At 45.6% G+C, this 24886-nt stretch overlaps 1 protein-coding gene across 4 annotated transcripts in view; it reads right to left on the reverse strand.

Moving 5' to 3' along the window:
* Nucleotides 1–205: 205 nt before the first annotated feature.
* LGALS8 (galectin 8) overlaps nucleotides 206–24886 on the reverse strand; it is a 426674-nt gene continuing 401993 nt past the window's right edge. For all 4 annotated transcript variants that reach the window (XM_078648605.1, XM_078648607.1, XM_078648604.1 and 1 more), the window contains 2 exons: nucleotides 21172–21337; nucleotides 206–5964 (listed from right to left, as the gene is read on the reverse strand). In XM_078648605.1, the coding sequence (XP_078504731.1) occupies nucleotides 5815–5964; nucleotides 21172–21337 (316 nt within the window). In that variant the 3' untranslated portion in view covers nucleotides 206–5814. The remainder of the gene's footprint in view (nucleotides 5965–21171; nucleotides 21338–24886) is intronic.

Raw genomic sequence — 24886 nt, forward strand, 5'->3', positions numbered from 1 at the left:
TAATTACTAGAAGGGAATGATAGTGGCTTATATGATTTGTATTGATTTTTCACATAAATTATACAATAAAGATTTTACCTAATGTTTTGGCATATCACAGCAAAAGCATTACATCTTCTTCTAGACGGTGGCATTTTTGTTGGGCTGACCAAGCTCCTTGCAAATATTGACCAAACAATGAAAGATAAATACAAAGAAAGTGTGATTTTATCAATCAAAATTATTTTTATTATTCAAGAATTACTCTCAATTAGCATAACAGTTCCATTTGAGTAATTGTTCACACATACGCATACATACTCACAATTTAGAAGAAAAAAACATCTGATAATAAAAGAACAATCATAAGATAAACTTTACATTTTTATTTAATATACACTTTAGTACTCAGCAAGCTGTCAATAAAATACAGGAATGTTGCATGAGTTAAAAAAAAAGTGCAATCAGCGAGGAATATCCTTATTTGAACCGAAGCTGTGTGTGTTCCCAATATTTGTTTCCTATGTTCAAGCAACGGTACCAAAGTTTCTGTAGTTGTTAAAAGTGAATCTGAAATTGTAGGTGTGGTACCGTTCAATCACCTGTGAAAGTAATCACCTATGAAAGTAATTTGTAGTGCAAATTAAATATGTGTTTGTTGATATTTATATTCTTATTCCGTTGTTTGTTTTACCAAGATGAAAATAACATTTCGTTTTTATTAGATTATTGAGTAGGGATTTTTAAGCAAGGAAGCACTTGGTTAGAGTAACATATTTTACCCATATCTCTATCTATTAGCTGAAAACAGTTCTCTTGGAATTATTGTGAGGATTTTTTCACGAGAAAGACTTTCTGTAAGACACAAGGGCAGCTGAGCAACCATGCATATTGAATTATTCATGAAGTTTCTTGTTCAGACATGCCAGACCATATAACGTTCTCATTAGGTTCAAATTTCCATTTTACGTCGCTAGAATGCAGTTTTATTACATACATTTAATTCTGAGTCTCTCAAAACAAGACATGTAATATTCCTCAAATCAATTATTCAAACATTCAGAAAGATTGATTGAAAAATTAAGTGAACCTGAAGGATAACAAGTGTTTTGTAGTTTCCACCTGAAAATGACCTTCGTGAAAATGTATATGTTCCAACTGTTAGACTTCACAAAAGAAAAGAGGAACTGAAGAGACTTGTTTTGCCTGATTATGTTACATATAATGCAGATGGTTTTGGTAAGATGATAACACGAACAGCCTTCGTGTGCAAGACTACATTATCACATGCTTTAAGGCAAATCTATGAGAAATCAAACCCTCAGAGCTCGCAGATGGCCATTAAGCATGATGAATAGCAGTTGTCTTGTTTAGTTATCTGAACTGATCCCGAACATAGAAGGGAAGACATGTATATTGTTGAGGAAGGGTATGAGGTGCAGTTGATGATGAGACGGTTTTATGGAGTCAACAAGGAAAAACAGAACTATCTATGTATCGGATGTATTAATAAATGGATTCCTCAAGAAGCTGAAGCCCTGGCTTTTCCATTAACCAACCTACCACAGGCAGGGCTAGGCACACACACCTGCTCAGCGCCAGGATATCCCTGCTGGTGAAAACGCACTCTTCAAATACACATAATTTCAATCCTATTTCGGAAAAAAGGGACCAGTTCCTCTGATAATTCCACAGAGGTCATAATTTGAAGAATGTGATGTTTTATTATCAGATCACTCAATCGGCTAATTATTCTTCTGAGTCTAGAAATAATTTCCCTCAGCCCACTCCTTAGATTGTTACAGGTCATTTTATACTTGATTGCCCTCGTCTTTCTGATCTTTTCAATTTTGTGCACTGTCTCCTGTTGCACGAAATGACATGCGAGCAGCATTAATTGGAACCTAGGCTTTAGACCTCGCTTTCTTGGTATAAACCAATGTGCTGAGGAACAGTATCAAAGATCTTAAAGAGGCACATCATCTTCAGACAATTATCTTTCTCAAAATCAACAGGTAAGAAGCACAGATTGAAAAGGACTCTAGGCTACAAACAGACATCATTTGTATGGATCTAAACCTGCTAGATCTGGAACCTGGCTTGGTGCATAATGTTGATAAAATAGTGATTTGACCAGGACATCAGAATTGTAGAGGAGTATGCGAACAGAATTCAGAAGAGAAGTGCCCAGACAGAAGAACTCCTGGACATGCCAATGAAAACCAAAGTATTTAATTACTCTGGTGATGTGCGAAACAGGAGGTCATCTGGATTTTGTCCTCAGATATTAAAGCCTTTTTTATAATTATATTTCAAAGCAAGATTATTCAAACAGTAATATAACTGTTCATTGTCCGGCAAGTCTGTTGGCAGCTCTCTTGCACAGAGACACTTGTACCACAAGTGCGCCTAATTTCTCAAATGACTCTTTCAGCCAGGGTGATTTAATGGGGTTCACCAGGATCAAATAGATATGCATAAAGCAGATCCTTTCCAAGTCTCTTATCCTTATTGTGCCAGTAAAAACTGTATATAAGGCCTCCCTCTATCCAGGGTGAGAAATAATGAACCAGATTTCCCTGATCTACAGAAAATCACTGTCCTGTTCCTTTATCATTAGCCCCAAAGAAACTACCAAAATAGACTGTCAGCCATAGTGCGGTCTCCCAGGAACCACACAAAATTATACTTTACTGAATACGTTTTTTCATTACACAAACATATCCACAACAAGCTAATATTATGATCTTTTTATACTGCACATCTGCCAATAGTATGGTTCTCAAGTACTGTGGGCTCTCTAAGCCGTCTTTTCCGCAACGTTCTGGACTTTCACTAAGTCTGAAGACTAGATATCTGGTTTATGCTGTAATTGTCTGAGGATTGTCAGGTATACTGGTTATTAGAGCACAGAGTAAGTGTATTGTGTATATTGCAAGTGGTGCTTCATTTGAACGAAGGACCACCAAAAGTAATTTAGAAGCAGAAACCTGTTCAGGCAATCACTGCTTCCCTTGCCTGCAATTGTTGCATATAGATTTCGAGGACCTCAAGGGCACTGATGTACAGAGAAATCCATCACCTAGGAGTAAGGTGCCAGAAATTGAGAATGCTGCTGGCATGTGGGTATGTCCTCCTGTCCTGGAAAATATAAACAATAACCCCAAACATTCCAAATGAAAAGAGCATAAATAGATATGGGTCAATGTTTGTGCTTTCCCACTAGTAGACTGGTGTGCGGGTGAATGATTCTCTGCTGGTAGATAATCCATCACTGGAATTATTTCTGCTACAGAGCCAGAATCGCAAAAAGATGTAATGCCCTTAAAATTCAAAGGTAAGCCTATGTTTGTGCCTGACTACTAGCCTGATGTCTGTGTTGGTGGATGGTTCTCTGCTGGTAGCATTAGTTATGCTACATAGTCTGGTAGGAAAGATGCACTGTGGATAGAACACAAAAGCAGGTCAGTGTTTGTGCCTTGCCACTAGCCTGATGTCTGCCCTGGTGGGAAGATGAGTCCATGAGCTGTAACATCCACTATTAGCCCATCATCCCTACTCTAAAAGCCTCTCCTTCACCGAGTCTGACAATTGCTTCCTGAAATGAATAATACAGCTGGTGTCATAACTTAGTACATCCTCATATCAGCCTTGCTCCTACTGGCTTAATTTACAATGCCTATTAATTTATTTGATTAGTTACCTATTTAAGTTATATAGCACAGTCAGGGCAGAGATATCGGAGCTCTTTATATAACCAGAAATAAGAGGAAACGGAAAGTCATTATGACAATGATAGGAAGGTTGAATAATTGTTAACGTGTTCTGATCTGGAAAACATAAAGCAACAAGGGAACATTGTTTATCAAAAACAGTATCAACTGGAGGGGGCCAATAGTCAGAAACTGTTTGAACACATAAATTTGTAAGTTGTTTCCTGAATGCTAGGAGTGGAGTAAATGTTTTCAGGTTGATGGGTACCAAGTTCTAGACGAATACCTCAGCCACCTGAAAAGGACTGCTTACTGATGGTGGCTGATTTGACCTTGTAAACTTCAAGGAGAAGTCAACCCTTAATTTTCAGACTTCTGAATCCCACCTGAGATGGTCAGAAGTTTGTCCAGGTAAGGAGGAGTGTTTTCATTTACAGCCTCGCGAATAGGAGTGCAAAGTTTGAACACGATACGGGTTGGGAAAGTAAAGATTGCAAATGAGGAGTGTAATGTGATCAAACCTTTTTGCATTGTGTACTAGTCTAGTGGCGGAGTGGCAGGGCAGCTTTCTGTGGGGATCGGCGAGAGAGAGAGGACTCCTGCTAGAATGAAATCTACACAGTTAAGTTGTGTTATGTTTTTGCTATGGGAATTAAATCCAGAGTCCATTTTTCCCTTATCCCACCATGTAATTTTTCCAGTAATAAACATAGAACAAATCCCACTTGCAGAAACTAAACCTTTACCCACTCACACTTAGCAATCAGTGACCAATTTCAAAAGTACCCTTTCTGACTAAGTTGCTAGGTGAGTGGGCTACAGACAGCTTAAACACACCCTCTCTGACACTACACTTTTGAATACCGGACAATCTGAATTTCACCATGTAGTGAAACTAAATCTACTGTTGCACATGCTTTGTATGATTTGGTTAGAAATTCAGATTGACGGGAGAGCATCCCTTTCTTTAAGATGATACTGCATATATGATAGGGACGATTTGCATGGCTTTCTACATGTTCGAGTCCTCTGTGATCCAAAATCTGGACTTTTCACATTTATTCCAATACCTACGGTCTCGGCCATTGGTCTGCAATCTAGGTTGCCCATGCCTTTTTAGTCTGCAAACACTCTCCTCAAAAACCATCTTTCGCTAAAATTTACATACATTGATTTTCACCTCATCCATCATTTGGCATGCTGTAAAAAGCTATAAGATAAGGTAAAAAAAGAACTAAGGAAGATGGAACAGACAACATTCCATCCACCAGATCCACCATGAAACAGTCAGAGGACAATATACATTATCTCTCTGCAGTACAATTATAATATATATTTTTTTGTATGGGGTAGGATTTCACTCTGAAGCGACTTTATCTACCTGACAGGCAATAGGCAGATATTTTGAAACAAATATTCGAAGGTTTCCGTCGTTAAATAGTTAATAATGATTACAGTGAGATTGTAAGAGGCTCTTGAAAATTTAAGATGAAATACTAGTCAACAAATCTTAACCATTCCTTCTGATTTTGACTCTTTTCTCGTAAGGTCCTTATTTGAATTTCACGTTTTAAACCATTGATATAAAAATGCTGCTAATTTTTGTTTTTAGCGTTTTTTATTTGGGAAGAGTGGGATCTGGTAATTTGTTAGTACCTTTAGGAGAAAACTGAGCTCACATACCTAACTTAATCTGTCCCCTCTTAGCCCCCTCCTACTCATGTTTTGTCTTTTTCTGTTGTTTACATAATGGCCGATTGCTGTTCCCTTTTGCTTTCGTCCTTAGCCCTTCATGCAGATTGGGCCACTGGAACTCCCATTCTATAGCACTCTTTAAATTTAATATTTGTTTCTTCTGCCAAAGAAACACTTGTGTTTTTGCAACAAAATACATTAAAGTACAATATTCTAAAAACAATATGATCTAACAAGAGCCACCTTTAAACCTGTTCAACAAACAGTGAATTTAATAATTTGTCGGAATACAGAAAATAAAATGAATGATAAATTATTTAACGATTAGGAACCTGCAAAATAGTGCTATGGAAGTGGGGTCTCCATTGGGCGCTATCACCCAATCAGGGGTAACAAACTACATGACAGAGGGTATTCTGATGCCAGTCTACCAGCTCCTCACATCCAACAGTCGAATATCTCCATTTATGCTCAGCACATTGATCTGGTCGAGGTGTCTGAACCTGTGCTTGTACTCCAAAGAATGTTTTCCATTAACCGCAACTTTGTACTCTTGGGCTTCACACAAGATTATTATCTGAAATCAGAAACAATAAACCAGAATTTACATGTGCTTTTATCAGCCAAGTCTAATAGACAATAAGCAGCTAACATATGTAAAACAAAGGGCACTTCACAATTAGACTACATATAGCTATTTGCCTTTTGCCTGTAACAAAAACATCTATTGTTTTTACAAGACAGTTGCTCAATAATTATTCCTTACACCCAAAGTGATGACAATATTTTATCCAAGTCAGATATTATGCGTACAAGTCACTCCTTTTAAAAGAAGGGTTTAATATATAATCTACTGCTTAACATAGTCACTAAGATTAGATACTATAACCTTTTTTGATATCAAAACAAAACAGTTGTGATTTTGATCACCATCAGCAGAACATGATTGCCTGGCTTCAAACCCAACCTCCTAATCTGAGATTAAGGTATTAATGTTTTGAATAGTGTCTCCTTCTATCTACTACAGGGAGTTGTATTCCTAAATTCAGTATAGGATGAGCACATAGACAAAGTAAAGGAAATAGAACACACAAAACTTTGTTAAAAACAATTTCATAATTAAATGTAAATTGGTTAATAAGTATAACAGTAACAACCTGATTATTCAAAGTTGGCTTAAAGGTAGTAGATAAAGATACCTCAGTAAAAAAAATTACTGCAGTAAAATACTGAAAACTCAAAATGATGGAGGACTCGAACAAGGAGGAGCAGGGAGGCCGAATCAACCTACGCAGGTTTATGAAAAACAAAAAGCGTTTTTGAATAAATTCAAGGCACCAAACAAGTGGTCATTCAATCACATCTGCCGCAAAAAAACGAACATATAGACTCGTGATTCCGAATTGATGAAGGGATCCTGAGACTCTTTTTGAAACTGACCTGAGAGTAAACTACGGTGGCTCCTCCGTGTCTAACTACATTACGTAGTTGCCTTATCACAGGTACCACATTATCATAAGAAACAGATGTATACAAGTTTCCAGTTGATCTAGAAGTCTTTTAAATTTAAATAAAAGCTTCAAAAATTCAGATCACAAATCAATTGTCAAAATGTCCTGATGAAGGTGTGACTATTGTAAACGAACACCGAAACGCCGCGTCGACTCTTTCTTTTTTACTATTTTATCACAGATTTTTCATTATGTGGAAAATTTATTTTAATGCATTTTAATAATTTAGATTGTAACCCTTAAGGGAGGTACTATAATAAACTGTGTTTTTTATACATATTTCTTATATCTTTGATGGATTTGTTTATTTTATAATATTTGGGCATACAGTATGAAAAGTGTTCTATATATTCATTTGCCACTATAATTTAATTGACAAATTAGGACTCCCCTCAGACCAACCCGCCCTCACACGTCTTGTTTCAGTCAGTATTTCTGACCTCATTTAGTAATAACAAACCACAGGGTCTCGCATTTGGCACTGTTCTCCCCCTCCCTGTGAAAAGAATCAGGGGAACCTTCCAATAAATTTGTTGTGGCAAAACAACTAAGCCTTCCTTTAACATTAAAATACTTAAAACGGTAAAACAAATTCTATTAGTCTGTTTTATCGAGTGGTACAGAACTATCCAGACTCGCTCACGAGACAAGCCCTTTTGCCACCATTACAAACACCCTCTTACATTAGTGGCACAATCGATCACCACACAAAGGGGGATGACTATAGACTAAAATACAAGCTCTAGTCTTAATGTTGCTAGAAAAGCAAATTGAACAAGCATTGGCAAAGCCAAAAACATCTGGCTTTAATGTGGTAATACATGCAAACAATGGCCTGTACAAATATGGTTTGCATTTGTTAGCACATTAAAGTCAGGCCTATTTACTTTGCCAAAATTAAGTGTCTAGAAAGCGAGCATCACAAAACTGCAGTATCACACACTGTTACTATGTGTTTCAAGAGTGAAAAACACATCTGCAGTACCAGAGGCTGCACCGTGAATGAGCATTACAAAACTGCAGAGCCAAAGGCTGGTTGGTAGTGGGTTGAAATGTAATAAGGAGAGGATGCAATCTGTCCGAATAAAACAGCAGGACCCGTACTGTAAGCTCAGCTTCTCCAAACTACATTGTGTAGGGCCCATTTTAAGATTTTTTTTATTCAGTGACAAGTCTCATTAAATAGGCCAGGAAATAAACAAAAAGAAAGAAACAGAAATAGCAAGATTAGCGCTGTACGAGGTCTGTGCCCGTTCTCTCCCTCTGTTCCCCTCGCTGCCCCCGTGTCTCTCTGCCCAGTTTTTCCTTCTACTCCCCTCGCGGCCCCCCTGTCTCTCTGCCTGTCTTTGCACTTTTCTGCCTGTCTTTGCCTTCTGTTGCCTAGCTGCCCCTGCATGTCTGTGACCTTTCTGCCTTCTGTGCCACTCGTTTACCCCCGTCTTTTGTGACTTTTCCGCCCTTTCTTGGGACCTTTCTGCCTACTGTGCCACTCGTTTCCCCCCGTTTTTTGTGACCTTTCTGCCCTTTCTTGGGACCTTTCTGCCCTCTGTGCCACTCGTTTCCCCCGTTTTTTCTGACCTTTCTGCCCTTTCTTGTAACCTTTGTGCCACTCGTCCCCCCCCCGTATTTTCTGACCGGTCTGCCCTTTCTTGGGACCTTTGTGCCCTCTGTGCCACTCTTTTCCCCCCGTTTTTTCTGACTTTTCTGCCCTTTCCTGTGACCTTTGTGCCTCTGTGCCACTCGTTTACCCTCATTATTTGTGACCTTTCTGCCCTTTCTTGGGACCTTTCTGCCCTCTGTGCCACTCTTTCCCCCCCATTTTTTCTGACCTTTCTGCCTCTCCTGTGACCTTTGTTCCTCTGTGCCACTCGTTTCCTCCGTTTTTTTGTGACCTTTCTTGGGACCTTTGTGCCTCTGTGCCACTTGTTTCCCCCATTTTTTGTGACCTTTCTGCCCTTTCTTGTGACCTTTGTGCCACTCATTTCTACCCGTTTTTGTGACCATTCTACCCTTTCTTGGGACCTTTGTGCCTCTGCGCCACTCGTTTCCCCCAGTATTTTGTGACCTTTCTGCCCTTTCTTTGACCTTTCTGCCTTCTGTGCCACTCATTTCCCCCTCAATTGTTGTGCCCTTTTGCCTTCTGTTTCCCTCGTCGCCCCTTGCCGCTGCATCCCCTGTGGCCCCGCCCCCCTGACTGCCCATTCCTGCCCCCACCTCCCGCCTCCCAGCTGCTCCTCCCTCCCACCTCCCCATATAGGCCGGCCACTGCGCGGTGAGGAAAGCGACCCTTGACCCTTCCAGGTAGGTCGCTCCCCCTCCGCAAAGCACTGCCTGTGCCTCCATGCCCCAGCTGCCGCTGATGAGGAAGTTCGAGGCCCTCCTCCACCCGCAGACTACCACCTGCACCTCATCCCTGGTGGCCAGTGGTAGACCGTAGGTTTGCTCATCCTCCATTGTATTGCCTGTATTTTCTTTCATTGCTCCCGTTGTAGTGACTGCATTTTAATTGTTGTGTCTGTGACTGCTGTTGTCTGTCTCCCCCGCTGCCTGAACATGGTCTGTGCCCGTTCTCTCCCTCTGTTCCCTTCGCTGCCCCGTGTCTCTCTGCCCGGTTTCCCTTCTGCTCCCCGTGCTGCCCCCCTGTCTCTCTGCCCGGTTTTTCCTTCTGCTCCCCTCGCAGCCCCAGTGTCTCTCTGCCCATTTTTGCCTTCTGTTGCTTAGTTGCCTCTGCAGTTCTGTGACAATTCTGCCTTCTGTGCCACTCGTTTCCCCCCCGTTTTTCTGTGACCTTTTGCCCTTTTGTGACCTTTCTGCCCTCTGTGCCACTCGTTTCCCCCTCAAATGTTGTGCCCTTTTGCCTTCTGTTTCCTTCGTCGCCCCTCACCGCCCCCGCCGCTGCGTCCCCTGCGGCTCCGCACCCCTGACTGCCCATGCCCATTCGCTGCCCCCACCTCCTAGCTGCTCCTCACTCCCACCTCCCAATACATGCCGGCCACAGCGCGGTCGCGCCGCTGGCAAGCCCGTCTGCGTCCGTCCCTGCCTGGACCGCGCCCAGCGCCAGAACCCCTTGCCCCCGCAATGACGACCACCGCCACAACTACGCCAGCACTCTGCACACTCTCAACCCCGGACGGACCCACAACTGCTTCAAGGCCGCCCCGAAAAGCAAACACTGTCCCTTCACCTGCCGGAACTGCAGCTACGCCAGCCACAGAGCCGACGAACCACCCACTAAGAAAGACCTCAACCACCTCCGATGCATACTACTGAACACCCGCTCCGCACGCAAACACGCCGTCGAGCTCTGGGACCAGCTCAACACAACCTCCCCGGACGTCGCCTTCCTGACAGAGACCTGGTTGAACAACTCCTCCGCACCTGACATCGCCATAGCCATCCCAGACGGCTACAAGATCACTCGCAGAGACCACACCAACGGAGTCGGAGGAGGTATCGCCATCGTCCACAAGAAACAGCATCAGGGTCTCGACTAGCACCGACGACGCGCTCAGCACCGCCGAACACATGCATTTCCAGATCCACACAGACCCCAACTCCACCCTCAGAGGCACCCTCGTCTACCGACCCCCGCCCCCAGTTCAGCGACTCCATCGCCGACTTCATCAGCACGCACGCCCTGACCTCCACCGACTACATCCTCCTCGGAGACCTGAACTTTCACCTTGAGAACAACAACGACAACAACTCCACAACCCTGATCGATAACCTCGCCAACCTCGGACTGAGACAGCTCGTCACAATGCCCACCCACTTCGCTGGCCACCGCTCGACCCAGTCTTCTCCTCAAGCCTGCACGTCTCCGAGAGCTACACCACCGAACTCCTCTGGACTGACCACCGCTGCATCCACTTCACCTTCCAGAAACCCACCACACACCACCGCACCCAACAGATCCCCCGCCACCGCTGGAGCAAAATCACCGAAGACCAACTACATGCAAACCTCGCTCTCAGCCCTCCCACCGAACCCTCCAACACCGACGTCGCTGCCCACAACCTCAGACGCTGGATCGAGGACTGTGCCAACACCCTCGCCCGCTGAAGAAACCCCCCCAGAGAGACACCAGCAAGAGGGCCAGCTGGTTCACCGCAGAACTCCTAGATTCCAAGCAAGCCTGCCGGAAATTAGAGAAGAAATGGCACAGTGAACAAACTCCGGACAGCCACGCAGCACACAAGGACGCAGTCCACAACCACCACCACCTCATCAGGGTTGCCAAGAAGACCTCCTACAAAGACCGCCTCGACAACAAAGCACACGACAGCAAGGAGCTCTTCAACATCGTGAAGGAACTATCCAACCCCAGCTCCAACACCAACACATCCCGCCGTCGCAAGCCTTGTGCGACTCCCTCGCCACCTTCTTCCACCGCAAGATAGCAGACATCCATGACCGCTTCAACACCCAGACAGCCCCAACAGACAGCAACACAACAGACTCTCCGCACACCATCGACCACGTCCCCTTGCTAGCCTGGACCAGCGTGAGCATCGATGACACCATCAAGAACATGAGCACAATCCACTCCGGCTCTCCATCAGACCCATTCCTGCACCACGTCTTCAACAAAGCAAGCAGCTCCATTGCACCCCACCTACGCAATGTCATCAATCTCTCCCTTGAGACCACAACATTCCCAGAGAGCTGGAAACACGCCAAGATCAATGCCCTATTCAAAAAACCCAAGGCAGACCCAAGAGACCTCAAGGACTTCCGACCCATCTCTCTGATCCCCTGCCAAGGTCATCAAGAAAATCATTAACAGACAGCTAACCCGATACCTCGAAGAGAACAGAATCCTGGACCCTTCCCAGTTGGGGTTCCGCAGCAACCACAGCACCGAGACCACCATCATCGCCGCCACCGACGACATCAGGACCCTGCTAGACAACGGGGAGACTGCAGCACTGATCCTCCTAGACCTCTCCGCCACCTTTGACACCGTCTGCCACCGCACACTACGCGCACGCCTCCACGCCGCAGGGATCCGAGACAAGGCTCTGGAATGGACCACCTTCCTTCCTCTACGGCAGAACTCAGAGCACCCGCCTCTCCCCGTTCTGTTCCAAAGCCTCTGAGATAAGCTACGATGTACCCCAAGGATCCTCCCTCATCCCGACACTGTTCAACATTTACATGGCCCCGCTTGCACACGTTGCTTGACAGCACAACCTCAACATAATCTCTTACGCCGACGACACTCAACTGATCCTCTCCCTCACCAAGGACCCCATCACCGCCAAAGCCAACCTCCATAAAGGAATGAAGGCCGTCACCGACTGGATGAAGATCAGCCGTCTGAAACTGAACTCTGACAAGACGGAGGTCCTCATCCTCGGCTCCAACCCGTCAGCCTGGGAAGACTCCTGGTGGCCAACAGCACTGGGGGCAGCCCCGACCCCCACCGACCATGCACGCAACCTGGGAATCATCCTCGACTCAACGCTCTCAATGACCAAGCAAGTCAACGCCGTTTCCTCCTCCTGCTTCAACACACTCCGCATGCTCCGCAAGATCTGCAGATGGATACCGACAGATACAAGAAAGACAGTCACCCAGGCCCTGGTCAGCAGCAGACTCGACTACGGAAACGCCGTCTACGCGGGAGACCTGGCCAAGCTCATCAAGCGACTACAACGCATCCAAAACGACTCAGCACGACTGATCCTCGATGTACCACGACACGGCCACATCACCCCCAACCTGAGAAACCTGCACTGGCTCCCAGTCAACAAAAGGATATCCTTCAAGCTCCTCATCCACGCACACAAGGCACTCCACAAGACCGGCACAGCCTACCTCAACAGATGGCTCTCCTTCTACACCCCCAACCGCCAGCTACGCTCCACCGACCTCTCACTCGCCACCGTCCCGCACATCCAAAGAACAACCACCGGCAGGAGATCCTTCTCCCACCTCGCTGCCAAGACATGAAACACCCTCCCACTGAGCCTACGACAGACCCAAGACCTGATGACCTTCAGGAGGACACTAAAGACCTGGCTGTTCGGTCAGTAGCAGCAGCACCCCCCCACCCCACCTCCCCACCCCCCCCAGGAGCCATGTACTTTATGGACATTAAGATCTCTAGAAGAACAATTTTCTTCATGACTGCAATATGCAAAGATACCACATGTGTATTAACTGTCCAAAACCACTAGAATTAGAGTTGCTTCAAAAACCCAGGCTTTGGAGCCAAAGAATATGATGGTGAGATTATATAGTAGAGAAGATTTAAACATTCAACAAAGCAAGATATCTGCATTTGACTTGGCCTCATATTTTTAGGGAAAAGAAGGTATAGGATACACTATCATTAACACAATGATGCGTTTAAAGTAGATGCAGAGCTAAAAAAGCAGTCTACCCCTTGTCTGTCTTAAAGTATGAGCAAGGGAGAGGGTGGGCATGGATCTAGTGAACAATGACCACCTCCAAGTGCATACACACCTTATACTGACATTCTTTTTGTATGGGTGACTGTTTGATTGAATTATAACTTAGTAGAAAGAAAAAAAGATGAATAGGAATAAAGACTCTAATGCAGTGCATACGGCACTCATCATGAAGTGGAACATTGGTAAAGGGCAATTATTGTTCTTTATTGAATGAGAGTGCCAGGAAAACACACTTGTAGGATTACTCGCATGTTTAACTTACAAAAGCTGCTGTTGTACATTTAGCTGATTGATTTCAAGGATTGATGATGCAGGGGAGTTTCTGAATGGCTCCCTGATTGGGTCAGTGGGAGCTGCACACTACTGAAATGTTTACTCCAGTTTGGTCTGTGGGCGAGCCACAGAATAAACAAGCACCAAGTGGAGAAGGGATGAATTATGTGGCAGGTTCAGGTAGATGCACAGTTGGGAGTAGGGGATTTGAGAGTGCCTGCAGTAAAAAGAGAAGCAGGAAAGACATGTTAAACAGTAGGCTTTGTGTACTGAAAGCAACTGGATAATAATATTAAAATAAACGCTTGAAGTATAAGCGATAAATATATGTCAAAACCCTGAGATACTTGCAATTTTTCAGTCACATAATTTCAAATCTATTTTTATTGTGGCATTTGTTTTACAGAGGAGGATTTTCTTTAAAATGATAACTGAAAAATATGATGCCTTTCCAAAGGTATTGCGATGAATACTAAGTGCGCTAAGGCAGAAGAGCGCCGCCCCATTCGTCGTCCCACTGCTTTTCAGCAGTGCAAAAAAGGAAAGATAAAATGATAATAACGCAATGCTATCATTTTATATTCCCGCACTGGCTCAGTTCTTGGTACAAGGCTGAGCTGGGCAGTCTAGCACAGGGGAGGAGTGGTGGGCACTCTCTAAGTGCGCATGACAGTTTGGCCGGCCGTCTTGGGCTGGCCAAACAGTCATGCGCACTTAGCATGTTCTCCACCAGGCTGTATTGCAGAGACTGGGTGGTGAACATGCACAGGCTCCCACTCCCTGTCTAAGCCCCGAACCATGGCGCTCAGACCAATCACGATGCTGCTGTGACAGCAGCGTCATGATTGACTTAGGGGAGCCTGTGTGCTTCTTGGACTCGTCAGGAAGAGAAGCAAAAAGAAGGGGGAGAGACGGCGGCCATGAGAGGTAAGTGTAATATTTTTTTTCACCCCCGAACTGTGCCAGCCTCCACTGTAATCACTTGTTTAATAATGAATGCAGCATAGGTTGATTTTAAAGTGCATGCTGTATTTTTAAGATGTCTTCGGCATTCAGCAAATAATCCTTGCCAAGAGAAGTATACTTCCTTTAGCTGATCTATGAAGCAATCGTCAAAGTCTCAAAGCCATGACTGCTAATGGCTGAAGGGGGGAACAACACAATGCCCACTCTGTATATTGTAAACAGAATGACTTGTGGCAGCTAAATCTGTCAATCTAGATATGAAAAGGGCTGGGATAGTACTGAGAGACCGCAGGCATAGAGAGACACTGTAGAAACACAATGTTACATGGTGTGGCATAAAGAGACAGCATATTAGGGGCAAACAGAAGTGAGATGGGGTGTAGGAAGTTGGCTCTTTATATGATATATTGTGCAAAGAGTCCAGTGGTTCCCTTATGAGTGGACAGGGGCTTGCTCTAGCAATCCCAAGGTGCTCTTCTAGTGGGTAGTGTGGTTGAGAAGCCTTAAGGTTAGCGGTCTAGCTTGGGGAAAGAAGACTTTACTTAATGCGCATGCCCGAGTGGATGCGCAGCAGACGAGCGCATTGGATACGCCAAAGGCAAGCCTGTCTGTGCCTGTCCGCGGCCAGCTGGGGACAGAACCCCTGCTCAATCAGGATCAGCCGGTAGGTGTACTGCTGAACAGCCATTTGCACTATGCCCCCCCACCCCCATTTTGGAGATATGTAAGCACAGCATAGCGAGAGGAATCATGCACCAGAAATGTAGACACTGCCCATTCACTATGGAGACGAACAAGAAACAGATAGGAACATGCCAGAAGTTTAATCTCACCCTGATCAATTGCAGATCCCTGAAGAAGCACAAACAAAATCTACGACCATCTATCAGACATGCAGCCTGATGTGATGTTTCTTACTGAAACCTGGCTAAACGAGGACTCTACATCAGAGATCTGCGAGGCTCTTCCACATAACTATGGAATTACAAGAGTGGATCGGGCGACTAACAGGGGGGGAGGGATTGCCATTATTCATAAATTAACGACTCAATGTACTTTAGAGAGAGCAAACATTGATGATAGCAAAGCAGGCTTCTTTTCTATAATGGCAGCAGCTAACTATATTATAAAGGGGTTTCTAATTTACAGACCACCAGGGCCCTCCACACGGTTTATATCGAGCATAATAAAGTAGGTGATTCAACCAACTCTGCGTAATGACAAAATGCTTTTGCTGGGAGACCTGCACCTTCACTTTGATGAGCTGACTAATACTGGAGTGCAAGAGCTCTGTCAGGAACTGGCTGCCCTGCAACTGACACTACAATCTGCGCTCCCTACTCACCAATTAGGCCACCTATTAGACCCTATTTTTCCAATTGGGGGACCCTAGGAATTGAACGCCTGATTGCAGTTCCCTGGACAGATCACTTTGTGGTTCCCTTTAGCGCTCTGGTACCCTATACCTCTACTCCTAAGACGTCAGGCGCTGGGAAACTGCATATGAGGTGGGCTAGGTTTTCAGTAGCAAGCTTTAATCTAGCCCTCCAGCAGGGCGGACCACCTGGTGGCAATGATATTGACTCAGCCTCAAATCCGGCTCCCCTAAGGACCCCACTACTCCTAAAGTGTTAAGAGAGAGCCTAGAGGTCCTAGTGCCCTACATCAGCCACCTCCTTGGACTCTGCTTCACTTCGGGAACGGTCCCTAAAAGGTGGAAAGAGGCGATTGTCCTCCCCATCAAAAAAAAGCTGAACGTAAGGATGAGTCAATTGGAGAAACTGCGTCCAATCTCACTTCTGCCATATTTTGCCAAAATAGCAGAAAAAGTCGTCAACACTCAAATGATAGCCCATATTAATCAACACAACCTACTTCACCCTACACAATCGGGCTTTCGAGTGACCTACTCTACAGAATCAGCACTGCTTCTATCCACAGAAACCATCCGTAAACATGTAGATGAGGGCCAGACGGTCGCCCTAGTCCTCTTAGACTTCAGTGCCGCATTCGACACTGTAGCCCACCCAATACTTCTACAGCGCCTCAGGAAAGGAGGGCTGGCGGAACGAGCCCTAGACTGGCTGAGGTCCTTTTTACATGACCGCAGCTTTCAGGTGTCTCAGCAACTTTACTATTCTAAGAGCATTGCGCTGGCCCAAGGGGTCCCTCAGGCCTCCATACTCAGCCCCACTCTCTTTAATCTCTATATCACCCCATTGGCAGAGATTATTGGGAAGTATGGCATCAGTTTTGTGTCATATGCGGATGACACACAAATGGTGGTGTCATTAGCACAAGCCCATGATGAGACAGCCATCAACTTCTCTACTTGCCTAAAAGAACTGGCGTCTTGGATGCCGAACAACTGTTTAAAACTTAATGGTAATAAGACAGAGGTTCTAGTGGTAGGCAATGCCCCCTTGATTTGGGCCTCATCATGGTGGCTTCAGACTTTGGGCCCTACTCCATCCCCTAGCGAACAGGTGAAGAACCTAGGGATGTGGCTGGACACCAAGCTCTCCTTTGAGAGCCACACCAGACTGGTGGCAGGGAAATGTTTTGGGGTAATTAGAGAACTTCGTAAGACCCTTGATGTACTTCCCATGACAGCTAGAAAAACCATGGTCCATGCTCTGGTAACCTCCCACTTGGACTATGGCAACGCCCTTTATTTGGGGGCAAGTAGCAAATGTATGAAAAGACTTCAATTCAATCAGAACGCAGCAGCCCGCCTCGTTCTGATGCTGCCCAGGAGAGCTTCCTCTAACCAGGCTCTGGCATCCCTTCACTGGCTTCCGGTGAGGGATAGAATTCTCTTTAAAGCCCTGTATATTAGTCACCGCATCTTACAGAGAAAAGGGCCAACCTATCTACATGATCTACTTACCCCTACACTCCAACCCGCCTTCTGAGATCATGTGGGACGGGAAAGGTCAGAACTCCGACCAACAAAAGAGCGAGAATGGGTGGCCGATCCTTCCGTTTCCTGGCGGACAAGCATTGGAATAACCTCCCCCTTGGTCTCCGGATGGAGCCATCGGAGACACTCTTTCGGAAAAAACTCAAGACTTGGCTTTTTCCGTCCTTAGGCCTGCCCTTCTAGCTGTTTCACAGTACTGCTACTGACAAGTTTTTTTGATGCCTCAGCGCGGGGAAACACTAGTGAGTGTAGCAATGCGCTTTATAAATGTGTTCGTTATTTTTATTAAGCGTATCAGAGAGGAGTGTAAGACCTCTGCAAATACACACAATAGTCAATAAATGATGCACAAGACTCAATAAGGAGATCCACAACAATTTATAAAAATAACACATCTTTATATATATATATTTAGGCACCAGAATCAATACGATCAGGTAAGTACATTTTTGAAGAGAAATACTTTTCCGTTTAAAAAAAGTTAACACAGTGCAATTTTTAGAAGCTGCAATATTATGCTATGGGAGGAAAATCAAGTACGGCATTCAAGTACAGTACAGAGACTTACAAGACCAATCTCCTGGACTTAGGATGAGTGTAAAGCAAGGTCCAAGGCACCACCAGCTGCACTAGGGCGGCTGGGTGCAGGGGTGCAACACAGCGTCGGGTGCCCAATGGAAGTCAATGGGGATTGGTCTTTCTGAAAATAGGCTGCAGTTTTTGTCTGGAAGATCAGTCGGGCTGAACAGACAGGGGGGGGGGCTCAGACCTCAGGATGCTCGAGGATACCTTTGGTCCTCTTTTCTATGGGCAAGGGACCGAAGGGTGCAGGTGTGACCTTAGGCACCAGGAGCAGTCGCTGTAGAGTGGGCCTGTAAACATGCAGCTGTTGTCGAGAAGTCCACAGCAGAGAAGCCCAAGGTGAGCTTCGAGTCTAAAAGGTCTGGGGACCATGCTGTCACAGTTGGGCCACTTCAGCTCTGGCTTAGGTGGCTGAGGTGCAGCTGTAATTTCCGGCATCGGGTTTCTGCGGTCTCGGAGCCTCACAGCTCAGTCTTTGGTACCTGCAAGATGCAGGGGAACAGTTCCGCTGTCCCACAGGAGTTCTTGGTTCCTAGGTGAAGTACTGGAGGGTCTCCCAGGCTTTAGAGATACAGCAGCTGCAGGACAAGTCGTCTTTTGGTGAAATTGTCAGCAGGCAGGCCGACAGGGTTGGCACCAAGTCAGTTGCTGGATCTTCTGTTCTTATTCTTTGCGACTCTTTACTTCCATCTTTGTCTTTCAGGTCAACAGGATCTGATTTTCTGATGCCAGGGAACCCCCTAAATACTGAATTGTGGGGCATTGGGGTAGTGTAGGGTAGTAGCCAAAGGGATATCTACCCTTGGGGTCACTACGTCCTCTATATGACCACTTCCTGTTGGAAGTCTGCATAACCCTGTCCCAGAGTTCCTAAGTTTGCCATCACCAAGATGGCCAACTCTGAAAAGTTGTATCCACTTCAGGTAACTCACCTTAGGGGTGGTACTAGCCTGGGGGTGGTTATGCCTACCTGACTAGCTAATTGTGCTGCCTGTACAGGTGTCAAACGGTGCTGGACAAAGGGCATTGGCTTCCTCTCCTTCTTTGACGCTCCCCTGCATGGAATGCTAATCAGCAGGTCATCCTGTAGGAGGGGTGTGAACACCCTCTGCCTAAGCAGGCTTTGTTTCTGACATCCTGCGGGGTCAGAAACTTGTCTCTGGTGGGTGGCTGGCATAAACCAGTCATGCAGCACACCAGTAGCTCATAGGGTGTCAGTGGACACCTCTAAAGAGCCCTCAGTGAATATGTAATATTATAGCCAACACACGCATCAGTGTGGGTTCATTAATACCAGAGTTTTGATACCACACATCCAAACATCAAAATGGGTTCCCTGTTCACTTGAACAGGCAGCAATAGGGCTGACCAGCACAGGGGCATATCTGGTCATGAAGTGATGCCCTCACATGTAGTATAGTGCACCCTGCAATAGGGCTGTAAGCCCTGCAGTGGGGGGCCCTACGGCTGGCCATACAAATTCTCACATTGCACTAGATGACCCCCCAAACTCCATTCATTTCACAGTGGCACAGGGTGCTCCTTCGTTGGGGGGGAAATGGAGAGTACCACTCTGCACTATGAAAAATCCTGTTGCCTGCGTGCACGACCCATTGCGGTGGCCTAGGACACCATGCTCACTCAGTTCTGGAAATTGATATGTGAGGACGCCCCTCCCACATGAGTCAAATAGCTTAAACTATACTCTGCTACACACTACTGTTTCATCCGCACACATACCATGTGCTGTGATTCATTTTCCCCGCTGCCCAGCAAGCGGCGGAACCGGCAGATCAAGCCTGGTACTGTAAGCATTGCCGCTCCAGGAGGCCCCCGCTCACAAATGCTCCCCCTGAGGCCCTCATCTTAGCTCTTGCTCAGTTTCTCTATCTCCCAGCAGATGCCTCATTTTGTTCTTCTCCCTCCTCATCTTTTAGAAATCCACACACTTTATTATCTAGCACGGGGCCTGATGCACATCGGATATGGCCTGGTTGCATGAAAATAGCACTGCCACACATTGTATCTTAATACAGATTCTGCCACAAGGTTTCATTATGTATCCTCCAAGGTTGACCCAGTAATAACGTGTAGAATGGAACTGTTGTACCAATGGAAAGCACCTACCGCATGTTCACTGTTTCCTTTCTATGCCTGAGAATATTACTCTGATGTCACAAAAAAACTCACTAAAAATAATTTGTAAAAAAAATGAGATCAGATGAAGGAAAGAGGTTGACAGCAAGGATTGACTATGGCCTGGAGGAGACTTTAGGGACCCATGATCCAGGAGAGGGAGGAAGTCACCAGTGAATGAGGTGCTACCACAAGGCTATCCAGAGCACAGAACACCAAGCCAAAGAGAGAAACACATGTGACCGGCTGCCTAAAGGAGATAGTTGCTGTGTCCCCCAAAGTCACGTTGAGCCAAGTGTTTCGGTGCTCGGGGAGCTGAGATAGCCCCATGAGCACTGAAACACTAAAACTGAAACAAAGTTTCAGTTTCGTTTTCAACCTAATTACGGCAGCGCGCCATGCGCACGATTGTAATTAGATTGAAAATGTGGGAAGGGCCTCGGGAGGTTGGGGAAGCTCTTCCCCACCTCCTGAGGCCCCCCAAAAATGGAAATCCCTCTGCTGTTTGCAGCAGAGGGATTTCGTGCCCCTGTCCTCGTGACGGAATGGTTCCGTATTTAGCACAGGAGCACTGGTGCTCATGACGGAACCATTCCGTCATGAGCACCGTAGGGGTTAATGGTTGGAAGAGCAAATATGTTAAAACCATCCCTGACCATCAGATTCTTTCAGGATTGTAAACCAGCAGATCAGTTATCTCAAAATCATAAACAAGTAAGTTATAGAATACCCAACATTTTGCATCAGATGCACGTCTCGCTCCTGTTGTATTGCGAAGTGTAATAGCAGAAACAAAAACATGTGAAAAGAGGGCTGTAAATTTCAAGAGGCTTGAAATAAAGTATTTTTGGGAAGCAGTTACTTCCTCAGATGCACTAAGCGAAAATGCAATTTTTCACTATTATAAAATTCAGCTTCTTTTTTCCAATCCATGATCTGAAGTCAGTCTTCATGTGTTTTCAATACAGCCTTACCTCAAAATACATGTCTGAGCAGAAAGGAAAATCTTCAAGTTTGTTCTCTTCTTCTCCCCAGCTGTCATTTATGTAAGAGTTTCTCACAAACATTCTTGATTTCACGCGAGGATTCAGGTGGAGTGCAATGTTGTTTGATCCAGTTGGCTTTAAGTCGATACTAAACCTATTTAAAAATAAATAAAACATTTTTTTATAGGTAACCCATTATTTTGCAGAACAATGAAGTAAGTCTTAATCAGTACTTGGGCAACCTATTTAATAGTTGTCATTAACATCACAGAAGGACAAAGCACTTTCCTTTGGTAACGATCTTTCAATTGGATACTCTATCTGGCCACAGATTCCCCACCTTAGAATAACACTCCAGGCGTCCAGGCGCCAGACTTGGGGCCTGATTTAGATCTTGGCAGGACTACCGCCATCCTGCTGCAGTTCCAAGTACTCCGAGCTAACGGCGGTCCGTTTGCCGTATTTAGATGTTGCAGCAATAGACAGGAGACCGCTGCAGCAGCGGTCTTCTCTGCTGGCTAACAGTACTCAGTCGACGCCAGGCTGGTGGGATTGCACAGAGACAATGCACAAGTTACTTACCTTCGGTAACGATATATCTGTAAGAAACATAAGTTAGTTGTAGATTCCTTCCCTTAGAATTACCCCAGGCGTCAGACTGGATCCGGAAAGTTGTTTGTCAGCAGTACCCCTGCGCGTCGGTAGGTGGCGTCAGTCGACTCCGCGTCGGTCGTCGGCGTCGTGGTTGCCGGGATGACGTTGCAGAAGTTACTTAGATGCCGCCCGTGCACGCTGAAGTCAGTTCTATACACGACTTACCGCGCCAGGAACGCAGAGTCATGCAAGACACTGACCACCGGTGCACAAAACTAGGGCCCAGAAAGGATGTCCTTAACCCTAGAAATCAGTTTGCAGAACGGGGAGGATGGGTGGGGTGGTAAGAAATCTATAACTAACCTGTGTTTCTTACAGATATATAATTACCGAAGGTAAGTAACTTGTTCATCTGAAAGAAACAGTTAGTTATAGATTCCTTACCTTAGAATAGATGCCCCAGCAACACCAAACCCGGAGGTGGGTTTGCGAACTAAGTTCACACCAGAAAGTCCTGAAGAACAGAACAGCCAAAGAAGCCGCCTCTCCGGACTAGGCTTTCCAGGCAGTAGTGCTTGGTGAACGTGTGCAGTAATACCCACGTAGCTGCCTGACTGATGTCATTTAGGGGGGACTCCCTGTCCCAAAGTAGTAGTAGCTGCCAAAGCCCTGGTGGAATGGGCGTGCAGCCCACAGGAGGCTCCTTCTTTGCCAAAGGATAGCCAGCCTTAATGCACAGAACAACCCTCCTGGAGATGGTCTTTTTGTGCATGGCCCGACTTTCTTAGCACCCGCGTAACCCACAAAGACCTGGTCATCCACCCGGAATTGTTTGTTGCAATCCAAATAAAAGGAGAGCACACATTTTGGATCCAGACGGTGGAGCCTCTCTTCCTCTTTTGAAGGATGCGGAGGTGGAAAGAAGGTGGGCAAAGTGATGATTTGGCTAATATGAAAAGAAGTGACCACCTTTGGAAGAAAGGAAGGTTGAGTTCTGAGGATGACCTTGTCCGGATGAACAGCCAGAAAAGGAGGCTTGGAAGACAGAGCTTGTAGCTCACTAGCCCTGCGTGCAGAGGTGATGGCCACCAGAAAAGCAGTTTTCAGAGTGAGGAGTCCAAGAGGACAGTTATGTAGCGGCTCAAAGGGAGCACACATCAGAAAAGTAAGAACCAAAGTTAAGTCCCACTGAGGCATTACAAAGGAAACAGGAGGAAAAAGATGAATAATGCCTTTGAGAAGGAATATGCTACTTACCAGTATGCATCTGTTCTTGGCATGTAGGGCTGCTGACATTCATATCTTGTGCATAGATCGCCGCCTAGTGCTGGGTCTGGATGATTGCACATTGTTGTCCTGGAAGAGTCTTCGAAGTATCACGAGATAGGTGGCTCCTCCCTCGGACTACAGTGTGCATGGGCATCCTCTCTATCCTCAGATTGTTTTTCGCCATTGTGGTAGGGATGGAGTATGATACAGTAAGTGATGTCCATGCTAGAGATTAATTCTGAGTGCTACAGCTGCGACAGGCACAGGGGAGGAGGGAGGGCGATATGAATGTCAGCAGCCCTACATGCCAAGAACAGATGCATACTGGTAAGTAGCATATTCCGTTCGAGGCATGTGAGCTGCTGAATTCATATCTTGTGCATAGAATGTATAGCAGTCTCCCTTTAGCGGTGGTTGCCCGCGCCAGCTGCAGCAGTCTGAAAAAGAGTTTTGAGTACAGCTTGTCCTACAGCTGCTTGCTGTTTGGAGTGTACATCTACGCAGTAGTGTTTGGTAGATGTATGTATGGTAGTCCATGTGGCTGCTCTACATATGTCTTCTAGAGGAATGTTTCCTAGGAAAGCCATGGATGCCCCTAATTTGCGTGTTGAATGCGCTCTTGGGGGTACTGTTAATGTGCGTTTAGCTTTCTGATAACAAATCTGTATGCACTTAACAATCCATCTGGCTATACCTGATTTGGAAATGGGGTTGCCTTTGTGCTGTGGTGAAAAGGCAACAAACAGTTGCTTAGTTTTTCTGAAAAGTTTTGTCCTGTCTATATAGTACAGGAGAGCTCTTTTAACGTCTAAGGTATGTAGAGCTCTTTCTGCCACTGAATCTGGATTTGGGAAGAACACTGGCAATTCTATAGCTTGATTGATGTGAAACTGGGACACCACCTTTGGCATAAATTTAGGGTTTGTTCGTAGCACAACCCTATTTGCGTGAATTTGTATGAATGGCTCCTGAATAGTTAGAGCTTGCAGCTCACTAACTCTTCTAAGGGATGTAATCGCCACTAGAAAAGCTACTTTCCACGTTAGGAATTGTATCTCACACGAGTGTAGAGGTTCAAAAGGTGATCCCATCAGTCTGGTTAGAACTACGTTTAGGTTCCAGACAGGGGAAGGTGGGTGTCTTGGAGGAATCACTCGTTTGAGTCCCTCCATGAAAGCTTTAATAGCAGGTACTCTGAAGAGTGAAAGGTGCTGCCTGTTCTGAAGATAAGCTGCCACCGCAGCTAAATGTATACGTATGGAACTGTAAGTCAGATTGCATCTGTGCAAATGCAACAGGTAACATATGAGGTTTTGAGTAGATGCATCTAGCGGATTTATGTAATTATTGTTATAGATGACAAAACGATTCCACTTCGCCGCATAGCATGCTCTGGTTGTAGGTCTTCTTGCCTCTTTGATAATATTCATACAGTCAGGAGGCAAGTTCAGGTAACCAAACTCTATGACTTCAGGAGCCAGATCCCAAGGTTCAACTGTTGCGGATCTGGGTGCTGAATGTCGCCATGGCTCTGCGTTAAAAGACTGGGTGTTAATCTCAGCCTTTGATGCGGCACCACGGAAAGTTCTAGGAACGTGGTGTACCATGGTTGCCTCGCCCCCGTTGGAGCAACTAGAATGAGTGTCATTGAGTGTTGTCGCAGTTTGCGTGCCACTAGTGGGATGAGCGGGGCTGGGGGAAAAGCGTACGCAAACTTGCCTGACCAGTTCATCCATATCGCATTGCCCTGAGACTGCGGATGTGGAAACCTGCCGGCGAAGCTTTGGCATTTTGCGTTTTCCCTTGCGGCGAACAGGTCTATCTCTGGGTGACCCCACTG

Source organism: Lissotriton helveticus, chromosome 6 (genome assembly GCF_964261635.1).
Source record: "Lissotriton helveticus chromosome 6, aLisHel1.1, whole genome shotgun sequence".
In the NCBI taxonomy this organism is placed as follows: Eukaryota; Metazoa; Chordata; class Amphibia; order Caudata; family Salamandridae; genus Lissotriton; species Lissotriton helveticus.